General features: G+C 40.3%; 1 protein-coding gene across 8 annotated transcripts in view; it reads left to right on the top strand.

Moving 5' to 3' along the window:
- CDKAL1 (CDKAL1 threonylcarbamoyladenosine tRNA methylthiotransferase) overlaps positions 1-20,224 on the top strand; it is a 662,780-nt gene that overhangs the window by 506,091 nt on the left and 136,465 nt on the right. For 7 of the 8 annotated variants that reach the window (XM_077886100.1, XM_077886094.1, XM_077886097.1 and 4 more), the window contains one exon: positions 12,714-12,776. The exons of the other annotated variant lie outside the window; for it this stretch is intronic. In XM_077886100.1, the coding sequence (XP_077742226.1) occupies positions 12,714-12,776 (63 nt within the window). The remainder of the gene's footprint in view (positions 1-12,713; positions 12,777-20,224) is intronic. 8 annotated transcript variants of the gene reach the window in all.

The following is a 20,224-nucleotide window of genomic DNA, read 5'->3' as shown; positions in this document are numbered from 1 at the left end:
AAGGAAGTACAGAGCGCTCCGAGGTACTCATTAGGAAAATTCACCTTGCGTGTATTAGAGACACCTGCAAAATATTGCTCTCTCCTATGTACATCTCTCATAAGGCTTCCTATTTTGGCCTTTTGTTTAATTGTATGGTTTGTCTCTACTAAAATAATTTACAGGTACCAGATGTTATTATTATGCAGGTAGATAGAAGTTAAATAAAACCATTTTTCCTCAACCTCTCCCTGATTTCAAATAATTTATAACCTAGTAAAATTTTGAAGACAAAAATAACAGTGTAGCATGTAGAAGCAAATTTGCTGCCCACGCTATTTGCTAGATTGTGATGATGGCAGGGGGCTTCCAGAGTTTTAACACTGTGACTGCTAATTCTAAAATATCACTGAGAGTAAAGTTATCCTGTCATATATTAAAGGAATGTTTTAAATTTTAAAAATAACAGGGAAACCTCTTCATGCGTGGATATTCTTTATACCTATGGATTGGTCTATAAAAACTAAAATTGTGTGAAAGAACATTTAACAGAAATTAGATTAAAACCTATTTGCTTTGCTTTGTCAAACTAGTTAGATTCAAAGTAACCAGGAGGAGGAGTTTGGTGGGGAGGTAATATTTATTCTTGTAATTCTTGTTATTATAATCAGGTGTTTGGGCATGTTGTAAACCTAGTGTCTAATTTACAGACAACAAATTAATTATCTGACTACATTCTGAAATGTTATTCCTTGTTACATTAACTCATTTCTTTTTAAGGGAAGGGTAATCCATGACATAGAGCTGTTGATTTTGTCCTTTCCTAATACTTTTCTACCCAGCAAAAGATACTGAAAGCTGCCATTCCCTGATCCTGTATATAACTTCTCAGTTAAAGGATTAAGCTTTATAAGACCTCAAACATTTTTTTAAATGTGTGTGCATAAAATATAAATGAACTGAAAGACAGAGTCCCATGGGAATCAAATTTCAAAATTCTGGAGTCTTTAAGATTATTGTCTGAAACTGCCATTTATAGTCATAAAATAATTCCATCATTAAATAAATTGGCCTCTGATCTAATAATCTATGTGAGAGTCATAAACAGATCATTCGCTGGCACAGCCACTGGGTGTGAGCAGTGTTCATACCAAATACTAATACCCAGAATTTTTTTAATTCATTTAGCAAACATTTATGTACTTAATGTGTGCTTGGTTACTAGTTAAGTATAGTGAGTAGCTTCTCCCCTCTAGTTTGTTGTGTCCAGGGGCCTCATCTGGCTTGCTTTATGTCTCACCCAAGGCTTAGTATGGTCCCTGCAGCATGATGGGCATGCAGTAAATGTGTTCAATGAATGAATGTGTCATTCAATTAGTAACTAAGTTTTAGAGCTGAGAGAATGTATTTTAGATATAGAGGGTGAGGACAGAGACAGAAAAACTGATTGGGAGACTCTTGTGAGGATTGGGAAGAGCAGCAGATTGTCTCCTCAAAGAGGAAAGACCAAGAAGCAGTACGAGGTGTCAGTCCACACATGGTCTCTGAATTGTTCAGGGCAGAAGTGAGTGCATCACCGTAAGGAGGGGAGCAAGAGTCTGCAGAGAGAATACAGGGCAAAGGATGGAGGAACAGAGGTGATTGCAGGTGAACTGTCATGAATTGACATCCTGGAGGGAAAAAGGTGACCTGAGTGGTTAGTGTGAGGGACTAGAAGGCTCAATGAAGGTAAATCCCAAATATTGTAGGACTGGGCAGAGGGTGCCATTTGCAGAGCCACCTCCCATGTGCTAGGCACTTTAATAGAGTTTTATGGACAGGGGAGAGGCCTCCTAGAAGACCCAGACATGGTTTCTCCTCTCCAGGAGACAAAACCACAGCAAAAGTGGGGACAGGGTCTGTGGGAACACAGAGTTAAAAAGATTCTTACTGTTTGGTGAGGGGGGTGGTGGATACAGCATAAAAGAGGTGATCTTTGAACTGGGCTTTTCAGGATAAATTTGTTACATGGACATGGTAGGGTAGGTGCTCCAAACAGAGAATAGCATCAGAGAGATGTGGACTCCAGAAAATGGAGGGTCTGTCAGGAACAAGACATGGTCTCTAGAGTTAGCGGGCACCGTGGGGCAGAGCCTGAAAATGCAAAATACTTGAAACTTGATTCTCTGAGCAGTCCGGCATCTTGAAGGTTTTTAAAGAGGAGAGTGACATCAGATGACCACACATTAGAAATTTCCAGATCCTAGGCTGCAATGCAGGTCAGCTAACTCAGAATCCATGGCAGTGGGACCCAGACATCAGGATTATTTAAATCCCCAGGCAGGCCCATGTGCAGCCAAGGTCACATCCCAGTGACTTAGAGCAGGGGTTGGCAGACTCTTTCTGTCAAGGGCCAGAGAGTGAAGGTGTTTGGCCTACAGGTCGCATGGTTTCCCTCGTGCCCTCCTACCCTGCCAGTGTAGCACACCGTCAGCCACAGACAGTACGTGAACAGAGGAGCGTGGCTGGGCTCCAGTAGAAGTCGATGGCGACCTGAATTTCGTATATTTTTCACGTCACCAACATTCATGTTCTTTGGAGTTTTGTTTTTTTTTTTTTTCCTCAGCTGCTTAAAATCGTAAAAACAAATCACAGACTGTGCAAAAATCGGTGCTCAGCTGAATTTTCTGCCAACTCTTGATTTGGAGGGCAAAATTGGACCCAGAAAGTCCAGGAGAGAAAACAGTACTACAGTAATCCAGATAAGAAGTCAAGTTAGCTCCCTTTTGTGGTCGGTTAGAAGGTCAGAGTGAGGATACATGATATTGAGTTGATATTTATAGCAACTCCTGTTCTCGTGTGCTACTTTCGAGCTCCAGAGTGAGCATACAAAGGAACTTGGAGTGAGCCATTGTGCGGTAGGTAGTACTTAGTACCCTTCGACTTTGTGTCTTTACCTTTAGAGGGATTTGTTTTATGTTGAAAGGCTGTTTCTTTTCTAGCTGCTTATAATGGCTACTCGTTTTGGCAACACCTCGCACTGCAGAATAGTTCAATCACCTTCCTTTCTCAAGTGACCTTTCCTTGCAAACAAACGTTCTCCTTAGAAAATAAGGTGAACTTGATATAAGAAGATATGGCTACTTACACTTTATCAGCTGAATTAATACAGATTTCCCTGTGTATACTTCCCTCCAGTATTTGTCACCCCAGTCAAGGACCTGCCAGGGTAAATGGGTAAATGGAGCTGCCGCTCCCCTACCACCCCCACTGTGAAAATGAAGGACTGATTACTGCATCTACAATTCCACTAAGGTTATTTTAGAAACCATAAAGCTAAAAAAAAATAAAATAAAAAAAAATCAGAAAAACAAAAACAAAATACCATCCAAGTGCTCCTACTGGTAGCTGCTGTGCTTGAGGATCAGTGGTCCATTTCCATATTTACCTGGTTGGGCTTTTTTTTTGTTTTGGTTTGGTTTTTTTGAATCTGTTACAGTGAGTGAGCAAATTCACTCATCTCTTTGCTAACTTCCACTCTTAGAGCTCTGCTTTTTTCATGGCCTCTGAGATATGCTTACACTGTATCCCCGCTCAAGCCCCCCATTGTGAAAATGCCAAAAACTAAAGAACCTGCAGCACTAGTTGAATTTGCTGTAACTGAACACAGAGAAGGAAATTCAAGAGTACAAAGTTAGCATCATTTTATGGTCTTGTCCATTACCTTCCAGATCTTACTAGGAAGGAAGAGGTGGGTAATGTGTATAGACGTAGAGCAACCTATTTTTCTTTATTTTCCCTTCTCTCCTCCCAGAACACAAAAATATTACATGTGTGTCTTACGAAGGAAAAAACAGGTGAGGTTTTAAAGTTTGTCTGTTTTGTTGAGTATTTTGGATATTTTACCACTAAACATACTTCACATCACTGATTTTTTTTTTTTTTTTACTCATTTCTGAATTTTGAGGTTCATTGTTTTAGATTCCAGGGACCTGTTCCTTCTTCTCAGTGATCTTGAATGATTATTATCCTCGTAGGGACACCATCCAAATATGTCCAATATAGAAGTGAGATTGTGATTGCTGATAACATCAAGTGCTTTTAATTAAGTTTCTGATGTTTTATACATTGATAACAAAATAAAGGTTCAGGGGTTTATTAAGTTAGCTTTCCATTAATTTTTCAGAAGTGCTCACCAAGTAAGAAACTAAATATATAATAGCAGCCTGTTCTCTGCAGCCAAAGCCTCAATGTGCCCCAGAGGAATTCCTACATAGAATTCATTTTTAAGTAAAGGAAGAGGTTGGGAAATAAGGCAAAGCTGCAGATGTATTATGGAGATTAAAAATGAAAATACTTGATAGAATTCAGAACCCAGAATAGCAAAAGCTGAAAGACAGTGAGGAATCCACCTGGAAGATAGCCAGAAAAGACCTCAGGGACCTTATTGGCTAGTGGTCCTCAACTTTGACTGTACATTGGAAAACCCAAGAGCTTTTAAGTAATACCCTTGCCTACCATCCCACCATGCCAATTGGTTTGGTGCCACTGGGGATTAAGACCAGAGCACTGGCATATTTTAAAAGTTCCTCATTGGTTCCAACCTGCAACCAGACTTGAGAACCAGTGGCCTGATCCATATGAAGTCCAGAGCTGATTCCTCGCCCAAGGTCAGAGAGCTGTGATTTGCTGGGATATTAACCTCAATCTTCTCTTATCTTCTTACCTCCTTTATTCTGTATGCTCCCTGTGTGATCACATCCCCTCTTCTGCTTTAAATTATACCAGCAGGCTCATAACTCCCAAATCTGTGGCCCCCATCCCTCCTCCAGCACCATAACCCTTATATCTAACTTCCTCTTGTTATCTCCCCAAAGGTCTCATGGCCGGCCACTCAAATGCATTCTGTTCAAACCTGAATTCCCCTCCCCCTAAAACTTACTTTTTTGCCTGGATTCCTTATATAGGTGCAGGCACTTCTCTCCCCTTGGTTACCTGAGCCCCAAATCTTAGAGTCTTCACTGTTCTTCCCTCTCGTACTCCTTACCTAATGGATCACCAAGAGCTGTCCGTCCTGCCTCTGCTCCTCCTCCATCCAGCCCACCCATCCTCACCCTAGCTGAATCTGGGGATGGGATGTTGTCCTTTTCCTTTGGAGCATCACCACATCCTCTCACACCATCTCCAGCCTCTAGCCTTGCACTCTTGCTCCATCTCTAACAACAGTAGGAAATGCTCTCTGAAACACAGCTGTGATCCTTCGTCCCATTTCTTACATTGTGCGCTCTAATCACTTAGGCATCTCCCTGCTCTCAAAGGACTACTTCCTTCCTCCCTGTTCTCCATGAGCCTACATCCAGGCCTACTTTCCTACAGTTTATAAATGGCATAATCTATCTATAGACCCAGTTCTTTTATTTCTGCTTTTATCAAAAGTTGAACTCTCCAGTAAGCTGTCATATTTTCCCCTTTCAACCAAATGCTGTCACATTACAGGCTGAGTGTAAGGAGTTCAGCCTTGCCCACCCTCTGACAGCAGGAACCTGCCCCTGCAGGAAGTATAATTGAAGATCCCAAGGCAAACCTCAGACCTACTTGATCATCAGACCACGGCTTTGGGGGTTAGCGCCTTCACTCACCTCTTAAGGTTTCCTGGCTACTTCATTTCCTATCCCTGACTTTAGTGTCTCATTGCTTCTTGCTAAGCCCTATCCTCACTGCAGTCTCCTAGTTCCTGGCCAGTTTCACCAAGGACCTCTGAGCCCCTCAGGCATTCGTTTCTATCTTGTACCTCTTTGCTATTTTGTCCCTTCTGCCTCAGGATGTATTTCTCTGACTTCTCTACTAAATGCCTGTTCCTGGCAGGTAGTAACTGACCAGTTCTTGTTCCTTGGCGTTTATTTCCTAGAATTTTGACCTCGGTCTCCTTTTAAAATTTGCTTAGAACCTAAGTCTCCTAGCGCCCCCGCACCCCCCATCATCGATTGCCTTACTGTCTTGTGCCCCTGCATGGCACAAAGATCACTATTCAAGAACCTGCTAGCCCAGTTAATGAGTTGTCTTGGCTTCTTATCTTTTCACGTTTACTTTCTGCTGCTACTGGCCAGTCAGTTGGTTAACCATTTCTCAGGTTCGCTGCAACAAAGGGACAAGGAAAAATAAGTGGCTTGAAACTCTCCCTTCTTAGCATATCAGTTATACTTTTGTATTTAACCTGTGTTAATGGTTGCCCTAGAGTTTGCAATACACAGTACCAACCAATCCCAGCAAAAAACATCCACTTTCACGTAACACAACTCGACTTCAGGGGTAGTATGAGTATCTTATAATAATAACACAATCATCTTTTTTTTTAAGGTTTTATTTATTTATTAGAGAGAGAGCACGCATGCATAAGTGGGGTCAGGGGAAGGAGAGAGGCAGAGGGAGGAAGAGCAGACTCTCCGCTGAGCAGGGAGCCTGACCAGGGCTCAGTCCCAGGATCCTGATATCATGACCTGAGTCACCCAAGCCCCCCAATAACACAATTATCTTAATTTCTTTCTCCGACCCTTACTGTCGTTGTCATTCATTCCACATAAACATAAGCATATATAATTGAATATATTTTTGTTATTATTGTTCCACATACACTGTTACCTGCTAGATCAATTAAGAATAAGAAAAAAAAAATTCTTTTACCTGCACTTGCTCTTCTCCACTTATTCAGTGCTCTTCCCTCAGATCCAGATTTCTGACCTATGTAATTTCCTTCTCTACAAACAACTTCTTTTAATGTTTCTTGCAGACAAAGTCTACTATAAATTCTCTCAATTGTTGTTTCTCTGAGGAGGTTTTTATCTATTCATTTTTGAAGGATAATTTTGCAGGGTACAGGATTCTAAGTTGGTGGGGGGTTTTTTCTCTCAACACTGAATATTTCTCTCTCTTCTTGCCAGCAAAGTTTCTGAGAAATCAGATATGGTTCTTATCTTTGTTCCTCTGTAGATGAGGAATTCCAACCCCCTTTGGCTTCTATCAGAAAGTTTTCTATATCCTTGATTTACTATAATTTGAAAATAATATGCCAGAGAATAGGATTCCTTGGCATTTGTTGTGCATGTTGTCTGAGCTTCCTAGGTCTGTAGTTGGGTGTTTGACGTTAATTTGGAGAAATTCTCAGTCATTATTTTTTCAAATATTTCTTGTATTCCTTTCTCTCTCTCTTCTTCTGATGTCCCCATTATGCATATTTTACACCTTTTTTAGCTGCCTACAATCCTTAGATATTCTGGGTTTTTTTGTTTGTTTTTGTTTTTGTTTTTTTTTCCAATCCTTGTCCTCTCTTCTTTTTGGTTTTTGAGGGTGTTATATCTCCAACTCAGAGACTCCTTCCTCAGCCATGTCCAGTCTACTAATAGGCGGCCTGTCAAAGACATTCTTCATTTCCGTTATAGTGTTCATCTCTAGCATTTTAGGGAGAGAAATTTGGGAGAGGTTCATTCTTAGATTTCCATTTCTCTGCTTACATTTTTCATCTGTTCTTGCCTATTGTTACTTTATCCATGAGAACCCACAACATATTTTAAATTCCCAGTCTGATAATTCCAGCACTCTGCCTGTCTGCTTCTGAAGCTTGGCCTAGCTCTTCAAATTGTTTTTTGCCTCTTGGTATGTCTTTTAAATTTTCTTGATAGCTGCACATGATGTGCTGGGTACAAGGAACAGCTGCAAATAGACCTTTAGTACGTGATGGTGAGGTGTGAGGACAGGGGAAGCATTCTAGAGTCCTATGATTAGATCTCATTTTGCAACCCTGTGCCTCTGGACTGTAAGCAGGTGTTTCTCCTTCCTCGGTGTCTTTCCTCCCTCCTTGGGTGTTCCAGGATGGCTTAGTGGGCTAAATTGGGTATTTTCCCTTCTCAGTTTAGCTAGACTCTGCTAACACCCCAGCAGGCTAGGCTCTGTTGTATTTCAAAATGCTTCTTTTTCCCCTCCCCCTGCCAGAAGCCACAGGCACTTTTCCTTCCATATGTGTTACCAGAGCCTGGTTGAGCTCCTGGAGGTAGATCCCCCAGTGTTGTAGACCACCCACTCCTGCCCCATGACTGGCACACCCCATGGATGGAGTTCCTAACAGAGTTGTCTGCGCTTAGCCTCCAGCAGGTCAATTAAGGCTCAGGTTTTCCTACTCAGCACTGGTTCCTGGGGCAGCTTCATGCTCTGGGAAGCCGCATTCCCCATGTCGGCTTACAGGTCTCTCACCGTTCTGGGGAGTGTTTCCTTCTTTCCCTCCCTTGTGCATCCAAGACAGAGTTCTTGACTTTTCAGTCTGTTCAGCTTGTTCCTTGTTGAGGCCAGAGTGGTGACTTCCAAGTTCTTTATATGGGGAGCTGACAATAAGAAGTTAGGGCACTGAAACTCACACCTGCTCTTTTGGCTTCTTACCACTGAGTATCCTGAAAGATTTACATCTTATTATTTACAAGTAGAGGAAAACACTGGATTCATTTGGGGAGCCCAGGAGAAGTTAAACTGTGGATGTTGTTACAATTTAATTGATTGTATAACCTCACCTTCAAAATACAGATTTTCATTGCATGTGGAGCCTCTTTCAGATCTAACTTCTTGAGTCCCTTTGATAAAAATTGAAATGATTCCATTGTCTGGAAACTTGAACTGTTAAAAATGCTCCACTGGGGGCTTGAGTTTCGTTTGGTTTTGTCTGAAAAGGAGTTTAAGTGTGGATATTAAAGGGGTCGTCAGTGTTTTCTGTTCTTGACGAGTGAAATATAAAAGCAGTTTAGGAAAATACTTCTAGGATAGAGATTCTCCCATTTCTGAAGGTTTTACCAAATTTTCAGACTGCCTCATCTTCTAAACCCAGCTGCAACCCACACCAACTGCAGGGCTCGGTAGGCAGTTACTCTGTAATCCCTTCGCCTCTCTATGGCCTGTTCCTCGGGAGGCGTGATGAAGGGGACTCGAAGGTCCCCCATACGGTTCTATGAAAGATGTCCACCATACTCACTGTATTCGGGCCGCCCTCATTCCAAGTTCATCATACACCTTGTTCAACATGTTTACTTTTTAAATACTCAGAGAATTATCAGGTGGTTGCATGACAGAGATGTTTGTTTTCACAGGCTAAACAGTGGGAGGTAGTTTAGACACACACTATGATGTAATAGGAAAGTGTCTAATTATTCCATTTTTGGCTCAGCTTTTAGTTTCAGGTAAAACTGCTGATAGCAAGGCTCAACAAGTTTTGTAGCTTAGCACTCTTAGCACTATCTGCATGTGAGTTACTGGCTCACTAGCAATAATGGCCATGCTTTAGTCCCCAGTACACGAAATCTTCTCCTTGGCTTTAGCACTAGAATTTAGTAAAGGATCTCAGCATCTCTGTCATCAGCAGTGTGGTTACAGAAAGCTCCCAAAGTGCCATGTGTATTTCAGCGTGCCCTACAAGCCGACTTGTAATATTCTCTGTCTGAACATAGAATCCCAAAAAAAATAAAATCCTAGAAGCAAAAGAACTAATGGTTCTTTTGCCTGGTTTGTTCATCCTGCTGTGTTAGGGTACAGGTTATGATTGGTCCTTGAACTGTCTTCATTGAGTAGAAGGAGCAAGGAATTTTGCTCAGTAATTGTTTATTTGGTTTGGGGACAAGGGACTGTGGCCAGAAGTAGACATGGTCCAAGATAAAGATTCAAGATCTGGGATGGCTGTTTCTGTAAAGGGCCAGTGAGTAAATACTTTAGCATTAATGGTCTGTGTGATCTCTGTTATAACCCTTCAGTGCTGCTGCTGTAGCATGGAAGCGGCCATAGAAGTACATAAACAAGTGCATGTGGCTGTGTCTCAGTAGAACTTTACTTACAGAAACAGGTGGTGGACGAGATAGGCCCATGCGCCATCCCCTATTCTAGATCCCTGAACATAGACCACTGAGCTGTTTGATTCTGACCTCCAGGAAAAAATAGCAGTAGTTTCCACTTATCTGAACTAATACACATAACCTTCAGTATCCCTAGCCAAGACTTCACCGTATTTGTATATAATAAATTCGTTGTCAGAAAGAAGAGCATTTTTTCCTTGCTGGCTTCTTTGGGTGCTAACCCAAAATGTATTACTTATTTGTCATTTACACCCCACTTCCTTCCCAAAATAATTTGAGGTAGCTTATAGTAAAAGGCATGTATAGGTTTCAGCTGTCAAAATAGAGATGTAAATCTAAAACCACATGAAAATGTCACACAAAACAACCTCTGAATATTCCATTTCCACCCTCCAGCTCAAGCTGGTAGCTCAACCTTTTCGAGACTAAACAGTCTTTCGGACACCTCCTAAATTGAATACTGACATGTTCCATGTTTTATCTTTTCTAGCATAATTTCCTTTCTGAAAAAATTTTTACCCCATGTTTTATAGTGAGTTTTCTACCAAAGGAAATGTTAATATCCGTCATTTTTCTTCTGATTGAAGTATAAGCCAAGAACTGTTATACAATGAATCGAGTACATGGAAGGAAAGAGAAAATTGTAAGCTAACGAAAACTTTGGTGAGCAAGTGACCTATTCAGAACAAATTTCAGGGCTCTTGGAGAGCGGAGACTATATCCAATCAGTTAGAGGCTCATCCCTGCTCTGCGGGGAGGAGTGTTATGTTACTTTAGAGTTAGGATGGTCAGAAGCCCACTTACAAGGTGCACGGGGGAGGTGAGGATTTGGGCTGGCAGCAGGGAGGGGTGATTTCTGGTGGGTGACGCGGAAACAAAGTCAAGTGATTTGATGCACTGCCAGCTGAAATTGTAACTCCAAAGGTAATTCTAAAATAGGAAAATTGGTCTATGGGACAACAGTGAGTGTGTACAAATGACTCTAATATAAAAATCCTAATTAATACTAGATTCAGCTGCTTAGCCAAGTGGCTGCTGAAGGTCATATAAAGCCCAGGCCGAGAGTCTGCTTGGATCACTGGCCCTGGGGAGGTGTGTCAGGTATGCTCATGTATATGCTGGAATTTAAAGGAAAGAAATATGGAAATACTTCCCCAGAAAACCTGTGTACCAGGCAAGAATTCATTCACAAGTGAAGACAGAAGCAGCTCAGCTAACAACAGCAGAGTAGAGCCAGAAGCAAGACAGGGGGAGTATTAAGGACAAACAGACTACTCTACTGCCAGAATTGCAAGATATGGTGGTGGGCTAACTCTATGACACTTCAGAAATTCTATAACTAGCCTCTGGGAAGATGTCCAACATCCATTTTAAAGATATTTGATCTCTGTGAGTCAAGAAATGTTCTAACCTTTAAATGGAAAAGAGAAATTAAGAATTTCCAACTTAGGCTGCAGTCCCTTCTCTTGTTCACTCTTGGTAAGAAGGCAGATTGGGGTAGTGTTGGGAGGGTGGAGGCAGTTTGTCATTATCCATCAAGGTGATTGGCACGGCATGCTCTTTGACTCTGCATCTGCACTTGTACAATATATCTTTTTTGAAAAAAATGCATACTGTCAAGCTGGCAGAGATGATCATTTTATTAAAAAAATGAGATGCAGAAAAAAAGTTGAGATTTCAGAAGTGTTGTGACTTCAGTACTCCATATAAGGGATTACAGATCTGGTTATACAAGTGTTTAAGTTTGGCAAGGATAAATTGTGATGTGGAAAAAGTAAATTTTAGGACAGCATATAAAGAATGATCCCTTTTCTTTGAAAGTAGTAGTTCAGCATCTGCCATCAGCTCCGGTTTTGATCCCAGGGTCCTAGGATCGATTCCTGCATTGGGCTGCCTACTCAGCTGGGAGTCTGCTTCTCGCTTTCCCTCTGCCCCTCCTCCTGCCCGTGCTCTCTCGTGCACACACTCTGCTTTTCTCAAATAAATAAGTAAAATCTTCAAAAAAAAATAAAGGAAAGTAATAATTGTATGTGAAAATATATGCACAGAAGATCTAGAACCATGTGCAAAATTTCCTGTGGTGGTTATGGTGCGTGGACAGTTTGAAGTGTTTGAGAAAACAAGCTGCTTCTTAGAGCCGACCATAAATGAACCCCACCCTCTCTTCACTGTCACAGACACTGGAGGAGCAGGAGGTAGAGACAGTCTTCAAGTAGTGGGTTCAGCTTGAGAAGAACATGTCATTAGCAGTGAAAAGATGTTATATGAGGCTTTATGTCATCGCTATAAACAAATACACATTGGGTAGTGTGTGTGAGACACCATGCAAGGCACTTGAGCTATACAACAGGGACAGAACAGGGCAGCCTCCAGCAGACAGACCCCAGGTGTGACAAGGAAGCCAGGTGAAGGTATGTTTAATTGGATGCATATTGGTGCCCAGGTCAGAGTAATAGCCATTTGTATTACAATGAAATAATACATTTCATTAAACGGGTTTAAGTTTTCTTTCTCTTCAGTTTTCTTTCTTCATTTTAGCCTCCGAATGATGTGTTTAAAAATAGAGTTTTTGAGGATGATTAGTGTTTCAACTATGAAATCATAGGAAAAGGTCACCTGGCTGGCATGTGGCCACGACCCACAAAACCATCAAGTGGCTTTGGTTTCTTATTGCAACTATGTATCCCAGATTGGCCCTGTAGCCCCTCACTTTGCGAAGGAAGAATCTCTAAACAATATCTTAATGCAGGTGGATAGGTAAACAGAGGTGTAGATAGATGGATAGATAGATACATAGATACATAGATACATAGGTATATGTATGTGAATATTTTTGCCACCTGTCAACTTAGATGTTTGCATTTTCTTCCACAGAAAAAGCAAAGAACGAAAGATCTTTCTCGGGTATTCCATTCTTATAATCCGTATGATCACAAGGTAAGAAAAGCGTGTTATTTGTGTGTTGGATAGAAGTCTTTCTGAACGTAAAGCACAATTCTCACCAGTAGATAGTGATTTTGAAGTATGTTTTCCAATTACACTTATGTTCTCATTTTGTCAACTCTTTATCTCTTCCTAAGGAAGTCAGAAAATATTTCTGACCTCAAATAATCATACTTCATTCACATTAAAATCTACTCACACATGTTCTGGAATCTCAAAGATGATGTGAAGGCAGACTTGTGGGTGTAATTTATTTGGTTGTTTGTTTGTTTTTTCCAAGCACTGAAGTGATGGACTTGACTTTGAATTGGTAAAGATAGTTGAAATAGTAATTGCCAACTCTTTGATTTTCCATAGCTCTTGATAGTTATTTTTTCAAAATAAAATCCATAATAGAGCAGTACATAGCATAATATCTGAAACATCGACTGCCAAAAGTTTTGCTGCACAGAAGACCAAATATCACCATGACTCGTATGAATTCATCCCCCAGCTTTATAAACCCATGGCCAGTGTTGGTTCATTCGTACCCCATGCTTTTCATTCCCTGTATTTCTAGACATCTTTTTACTTAGAAGCATTTCACCATATATTTGTAAAAGATAAGAACTCTTAAAAAAAAAAAAAAAAAAGCACTTCTGTTTTTAAAATGCTCAACACCACATCATCATAGGGAAATATATTACAAGATTCCCGAGACTTGTGCACAACTTCTGTATCATAGAAGGTTCTAGTAAATCTGTTAATTTGAGGTGATTTCAGAAGCGAACAAAAAATTTGCACACTTGAAATGCTAATATAAACTTAAATCTTTATCTATGAATTTACAAGGAGACATGTGGTGGGGATTTTTTAACTAGCCAAAATAAGTAGTGTGAAAACTATTTTCCTCAGTTGAGAATTACTGGAGATGTCTGGATTCAGGAGGAAAAACTGTGCCAGTTGTTCATAGAAGTTGAAAGATTTTCAATAGCTTCTGGTGTTTCTATAGTGACCGATTGACTTTCAGCACCAACAATTTGTGAAAGAGGTGTTTATGCTTCGTGTGACCATGGCAATATACAGTACTAAAAATTATAGCACTTCCAGTTGCATTTTTCAAGTTAAACCAATCACTTTGCAGAATATGGCAATTTGTTTGAAAGAGATCAGGAGAGCCAGTAATGCCTGACAAGTAGCGAGAGAAGGTGCAGGCTGATAAGTAATACGCCAGCAAAAGGGAAGGAGATTGGCCAGGTTCCTGATAGGAATGTTGCTGTTTTTTAGATGAAGCCATTTAATTAACATAAATGCAGCAGTGGCTAAAGTTAAATTCAAGAACAACAAAAGGCTGTGACAAATCAAAGGTTTTGCCTGACTTGTCTAAATCTTGCCCACTTCTAACATTTTTTAATTCACAGTTAAGGGAAATTCCATTATCCTTTTATTAGAACTCTTAATGGAACTTGGCCATTTGCAGCTTCTACCGGCTTCCTCTTCATATCCTTTGTGGCATTGTATCAAAGTCACCTCAGGATTATTTTGGCTTCTCTTGTGAAGACTCCATTCCTCTACAAATTAGTCATTGGGCAATGAGGAATTGAATGTAAATGCTAGATGGGGTTCCTTTTGATCTTTCCTTTAAGATCGGTAATAAATTATCGTAAGGAGCTAGAGTGCTTGATGAGTGATTTTTGAAGTTCCAAAGGTTTGGCCTGTTGGCATTCTGCTTTATTTTGCATGTGGAGGGATGGAAACGGGGAACATTTCCAGGCAGCTCCTGCCCCGTTCTCTACCTCCATCCAGGCACGCCTCATCGGCTCACTGTCAACCTTTTCTTCTGTGGATGAGTGTCTACAAAGACTAGCATCACAGGGATTGAGTAACATACATTCTTTCTCATTAGAATATCCCTTTTTCTCCCCTCCATAAATAAAATACAAGGGGGTTGCAATTCAAGTTGCTTTGTCATTTTAAGTACCCAATTATATTCGAACAAATTAGCTCTCGAAGCAGATAGGTTGTAGCATAAAATGTTTCATAAGATGTGGTTAGAGTTGGCTTAAACCTCTCAAGCTCAGTGAGATTTCTGTAGTGATCTTTAGGTTAAATATATACATACATTATAAATCAAAGCTTATATAAAATACAGGCTTTCTGCAATTTGCTTTTAAAAAAAGAATACAGGGCAGGGAGTGGGTAGGGTACAATAAAATCAGATTGGCCGTGTGTTGATGATTATTGAACCTGAGTGATGAGTTTATGGGGTTCATCATGCTATTCTGCTTGCTTGCTTGCTTTTTTTTTTTTTTTTTTTTTTCATGATGGAAATTTTCCTGGGAGTGAATGTTGTGGCATTCTTTTCCTTCTCTAGCTAGATTCCTTTTATTGTTAATTTTTCCCTTGACGTAAATTTATACCAAAGAAGGAACACTCAGCATTTCAGTGGGTTGGTTATGCTGAGTACACTCAGAAATGCAGCTCCTGGTCTAAAGTTGGCATAATTTCCTGGGGCTTCATCCCAAATTATAGTGGGTCACTTAAATGATAGCCTAGCTTGCTAGAAACTGTTAAAACAGTGGTAATTACAAAGGATAGTTAGTACAACCGTAGTGTTCTCAGTAAATCAGTTATGTTTGCTCTTCTTTCCTCCCCAACGCCCCCAACCCAACCAAGATTGCTTCTGCCTGACCCCAGGCACAGGAAAGTCACCAGGTTAAACAAATGTGTTGTTTGAGTGAGGCCAGGTGCACTTCTTAACCATACTCTGAAGCCATTGTTTACGTTGTAAATGGTCAGTTGGTTTTCTCTCAAATGCTGTTGCAGAGAGCAAATAAAGCTTAGAGCAAAATGTGCACTCAGAACGAGTCTTAAGGAAAATATCTGATTTATTTTTTATACTCTAAGACAAATTTTGCTGGAGATGAGAAGAATTTCATTTTGGAGCATTATGTCTGGTTCCATGACCATTTTTTTAAGAAAACAATATTCAGTTCTTATACTACAGACTTGGACAGAATGGCTTGACACAAAGCTAATTCACATTTTTCTGTCATAATAAAAGGGAACATTGGTAAAGAGAATCCAAAGCAGCGGGTAATCTGATTTTGTTTTGTACACTGTATGCTGTCCTCTGTTATTTTAATAAACACATAATAAACATAGCTTGTAATTTCTGAAAACGCACCATGATAACTACCAGGAAAGGTTACAGGTCCAGAGGCCTTCCATGTCACTAGAGTTGAATTTTTTCTTTGGATAAGTTATGGGTAAGTAGAGTGGTAGGCTATAATTAGAACACTTTTTATTAAAACCCTGCTTATTAGCATGTGCTTTCTGTCTCTGGCCTGAAAGAAGTATTGCCATGCATATAAAAGATCTCCCTCTCTCTCTCTCTTTCCTTTTCTTCCCCCCATTTTTTCTTTCTTGTTAGATTTTATCAGAGCTATGTGTTCAGGGGAGAAATCTCAGTTTATTAGCTAAACAAAGATGTTTGTAATCTGCTAATGTAAAAAGCTATTATAAAACATGAAGATGCTTGGAAGGAAAAAGCGTACAATTCTGTTTCAGTCTATAGTGGTTTTTAACATCTGCATAATGAATTTTCTAAATACAGTTAATCTGCATAATTTTATATATATTCCACCATTAAAAGTGAGTCTTTAACCCATCACCACTGTTATAGGTTCTGTATTTTGTGAAGTGGGCATCTCATGTTCTTTCAGTGACTATTATTATTTTAATAATTTTCTACATTCATGGACACAAATGAATGGACACATGTGAGAAGAAATGTCATCATAAAACTATGTTGGTAGAAAAAGCTTTTCTTCCGTCAACCTTATTTTTTGGTGGCTAGTGTTATTTTAATGATTTTTCTGCAGACACAGACATACATCAGCTAAACTATAAACAGTTCATATGTGCTCCCCAAAACAGCTACGTATGGATATGCTTGATGAGTTAGCACTGGAGCAATTAGAAAACAAATCCTAGTGCTTTGCACAGCCAGAGGCCTTTGATGCAAGAGTCTCTGCTCTCTGAAACCCGGCTCAAAGTCTGCAAGTCTGCCAGCCCGCCAGCCAGGACCCAGCCTGTCCAAATCCTGGCTTAATTCTCTCTCCCCACCTCATTACTTCTTCAAGTCCTCCCATCCACAAGCCATCCACTTTTAAAAAGAATATTTCTAACAAACATAGATGTCTGGTTTCCCTAAAAACAATCAACCCTAGCAGCAGTCACAGAGAGAGTGGTTATTGCTTCAAGAAGCCAGAGCTCCATTAAAAAGTGGCGGCATACTAAAGTGAAGGCAAGAGCAAGGCCATAAAGATACTAAGTCATTAACAAAGGAACGCCGAAAGTACAGCTGCCCAGGACCAGTTAATTTGGACCCAAATACCCAGAGATCCCTACACGGTTTAGTAGTCCCAGAGTGAAATAATTGGACCTAAATTACATCAAGAAGCAGATGTTTTAAAATAGAGCTTGTCTATTTTTAGAAACGTTGCTATTTTAAGGATAGATATTATTTATCTTAGAAAGTCTAGGAATAGCTGATTTTTAAAGGTTAGGTTGAATGAAGTATTACTATAGAATGCAGTTTAATAACAGAGAAATGGTAAGAGTGGTTGAACATGTGTTGGTCGTTGGGTAAAGGACCACAAACGTGTGTGAGCAGAAAAAATGAGGATAGGATCCATATTCCCCCCCAAATTACTTATTTATATAATTCTGTAAAAATATTAAAGTATATGATATTTTTATCTTAAAGATTTATGCTAGGCATAACTTGAGTAGAAGAATTGTAAGTAATATATCAGTACAGTGCATTTTTAAGTGTAATACTAAATATACGAAAAAAGGTCGATGTGAATTTGCATCACTCATGCTTCCTAAGACTACCTGAAGCACTGCTATCAATTCAAACACATCTGGGAATTCATGTCTTCTAGTGTACAGTGAAATATGGTTTAATAAAAAGTGTAAAAAAATATTGTTTGTGGTTTCATGTGATCAGAAGCATACAGCAAAAATTTATTTTAAAAGTCTTGGGGGAAAAAAGTCTTGGGTCATACTACCATCTTTCCTTCCCCAAGAGACTGTTCACCTCTGTGACATCAGGTTTCATAAACACATATGTCATACCTGGAGCAAAAGGGGCAGTTGCACTTTAGAAATCCTGTATTGATCTACATTTCTCCATTAATCAGATTCGCCTAGTGATTTAAGATAACAAAAGTCACTTTACCCAGCTCTCTCTGTTCAAAGAATAATGGCCATTTGACGCAGTCCCGAGGCAGCCACAGGATTGTCAAGCCTTCATTATTCCCTGTGCTTTGAGGAACATAATGTAGCAACAGAGTGCCTTGAGTGGTTCTTCTCGAGAGGGAGATGGGAATTTGGATCCCTGCCTGCTGGCCCCGTTGAGCTCTGAGCTATCTGCTGTCTGGAAATAGCATATTCAGTTTTTAATGGATCCGGCACTCTATGATAGCCAGATTTTCATGGCACATGCGGATAAAGAAACAAGTTATTGATTTGGCATGTTTATGCCATGCTTAAAACAGTTCTCCGCAGCAGATTGTCCAAAGCCATTTGTGCACTTAACTCTCTTCCCCATTGCTGGCAAAGACTAAAAAATGTTTAAAAAGTCATTTCAGGGATGTTGCTAAATATCAGGAACAAGTGGATAAATGTCCGGCTGATTAAGTGGCCGTATTGTTGTAACACATGCCATACTAACACCACGCTCAGGAGATGGCGTTGATGCATGGGGAAGCCAGTACTCCAGTAAGTAGCAAACCATTCTCATGGGCCCTGGGAGCTCTACTCTAGAGCCAAATGACTAACTCAGCCTCAAAATAAAGGGCATAACTAAAGCGCTCCCTTGGTGGAAAATCTGTGCTCCCGTTTGTTAAAATGTCTTTCCTCTCAAGGTGATCATATACTTGTTACCAAAGAGACAGACATTGTTCGGCTGTGTTTTATTTTTTATTTGTGTGTGTGTGTGTGTGTGTGTGTGTGTGTTTTATTTCAACAGTAGATGTATCTAACTCCCCTTTTGCTTCCTGATCCATGTCATCTTGACCCAAAGCCACATCCCTCATTTTTAACCCTCCTCAGCTTGTGATTCAAGTGCAGTAAGTCATCATGTTTCCTTGAGCCTACCCTTGCCAATGGATTCTGTGTATTTTTCTCTTTTCCTTCTAAAATGATATCTAAAAACTAAACCTTTTTTTTAATTTTTATTTATTTATTTATTTATTTTTTACACATTAGTTAATGTTGTGACTGTAACTGCAAGGATGGAGGGTATGGAAGTATGTGTCAATGGCAGAGATATTTCCAGGGCCCGAAGGACTGACAGAATGGAATCCGAGTGGACCTTTATTATTATTATTATTATTATTATTATTATTATTATTATTATTAAACTCTTTGACATACACCATGTAACTGGCGCTATTCTCAAAGCTTTATGTATATGCATACCTAATTTACTCTTAATACCCAGCCTCTGTGATGAAAACTCTCAGTATCCCCTATTCTACAGATGAAGAAACGGACACAGAGATTCAGTGACTGCTCAGAGTAGGTTACAGAGCAGTCTCCTATGTCACCCCTGACATAGGAGCTGCAAAGCCCGAGTGTAAGATACTCTAATAAAAGGTAGATTGACAGCTTAAGCTCAAGGTCAAAGTGGGTCTTACCCTGTCTCTTTCCCCAACTTCCAAGTCTAAATTTAAGTAGGTAACCTCTAGTTAGAAAGAGGTGTGAAAAGGAATAAGAGAAACAGAAGACAGAAGTAGGGGACAAGCATTGAGGATTCCATTGAATGACCTCCTGGTAAAGCAGACAGTAGAGCAGCCAAGCTGATCATGAAAACCAGCACTGTCACCTCCACTCTCCACCCCCCCCCCCACCTGATTGATTCACCATCAGCCTGGGGCAAAGACATCTTGAATAAAGCGGGTGTTGGGGCTAATACCATCAGAGACCAACAGATCAAGCTCATCCTGCGCTCCATTCCTCATCCTAGAGCCCTGTCCAACTGGCTTTCTTCCTGGACTCTTCCCTGTGCAGCTGAGGGCGGGGCAGGTGTGGCTGGCAGCCCAAGGCTTCACACCAAAGGGTAGGAATTCTTTAGGACCAACACAGCAGAAGGTGTCCAGGCCACAGAAATAGGGTCAGTCAGAGTCTAAATCACTGAGAAAGGCTGGGGAGAAAAGGAGAAAATCATGTAAAGCCAGGACACATCAATAGGAAACTGGCAGCAGGGCAGCTAGAAACAGGTAAGAAGGTGTCCCGTTCATTTATCCGGACACCAGCTGGCATTCATGACTTCCTTTAACAGGCAGGTAGGGTCGTGATGCAGAAGATGGAAAGTTTCCCAGATCCTGGGATAAGAATGTTGTATTTAGTAGATTACTCTCTCTGTGTCGCCTCTCCACCCACACACTCTC

Source organism: Canis aureus, chromosome 37 (assembly GCF_053574225.1).
Source record: "Canis aureus isolate CA01 chromosome 37, VMU_Caureus_v.1.0, whole genome shotgun sequence".
In the NCBI taxonomy this organism is placed as follows: Eukaryota; Metazoa; Chordata; class Mammalia; order Carnivora; family Canidae; genus Canis; species Canis aureus.
The sequence above is the reverse complement of the archived record's forward strand: the minus strand, read 5'-3'. Positions and strand labels throughout refer to the sequence as shown.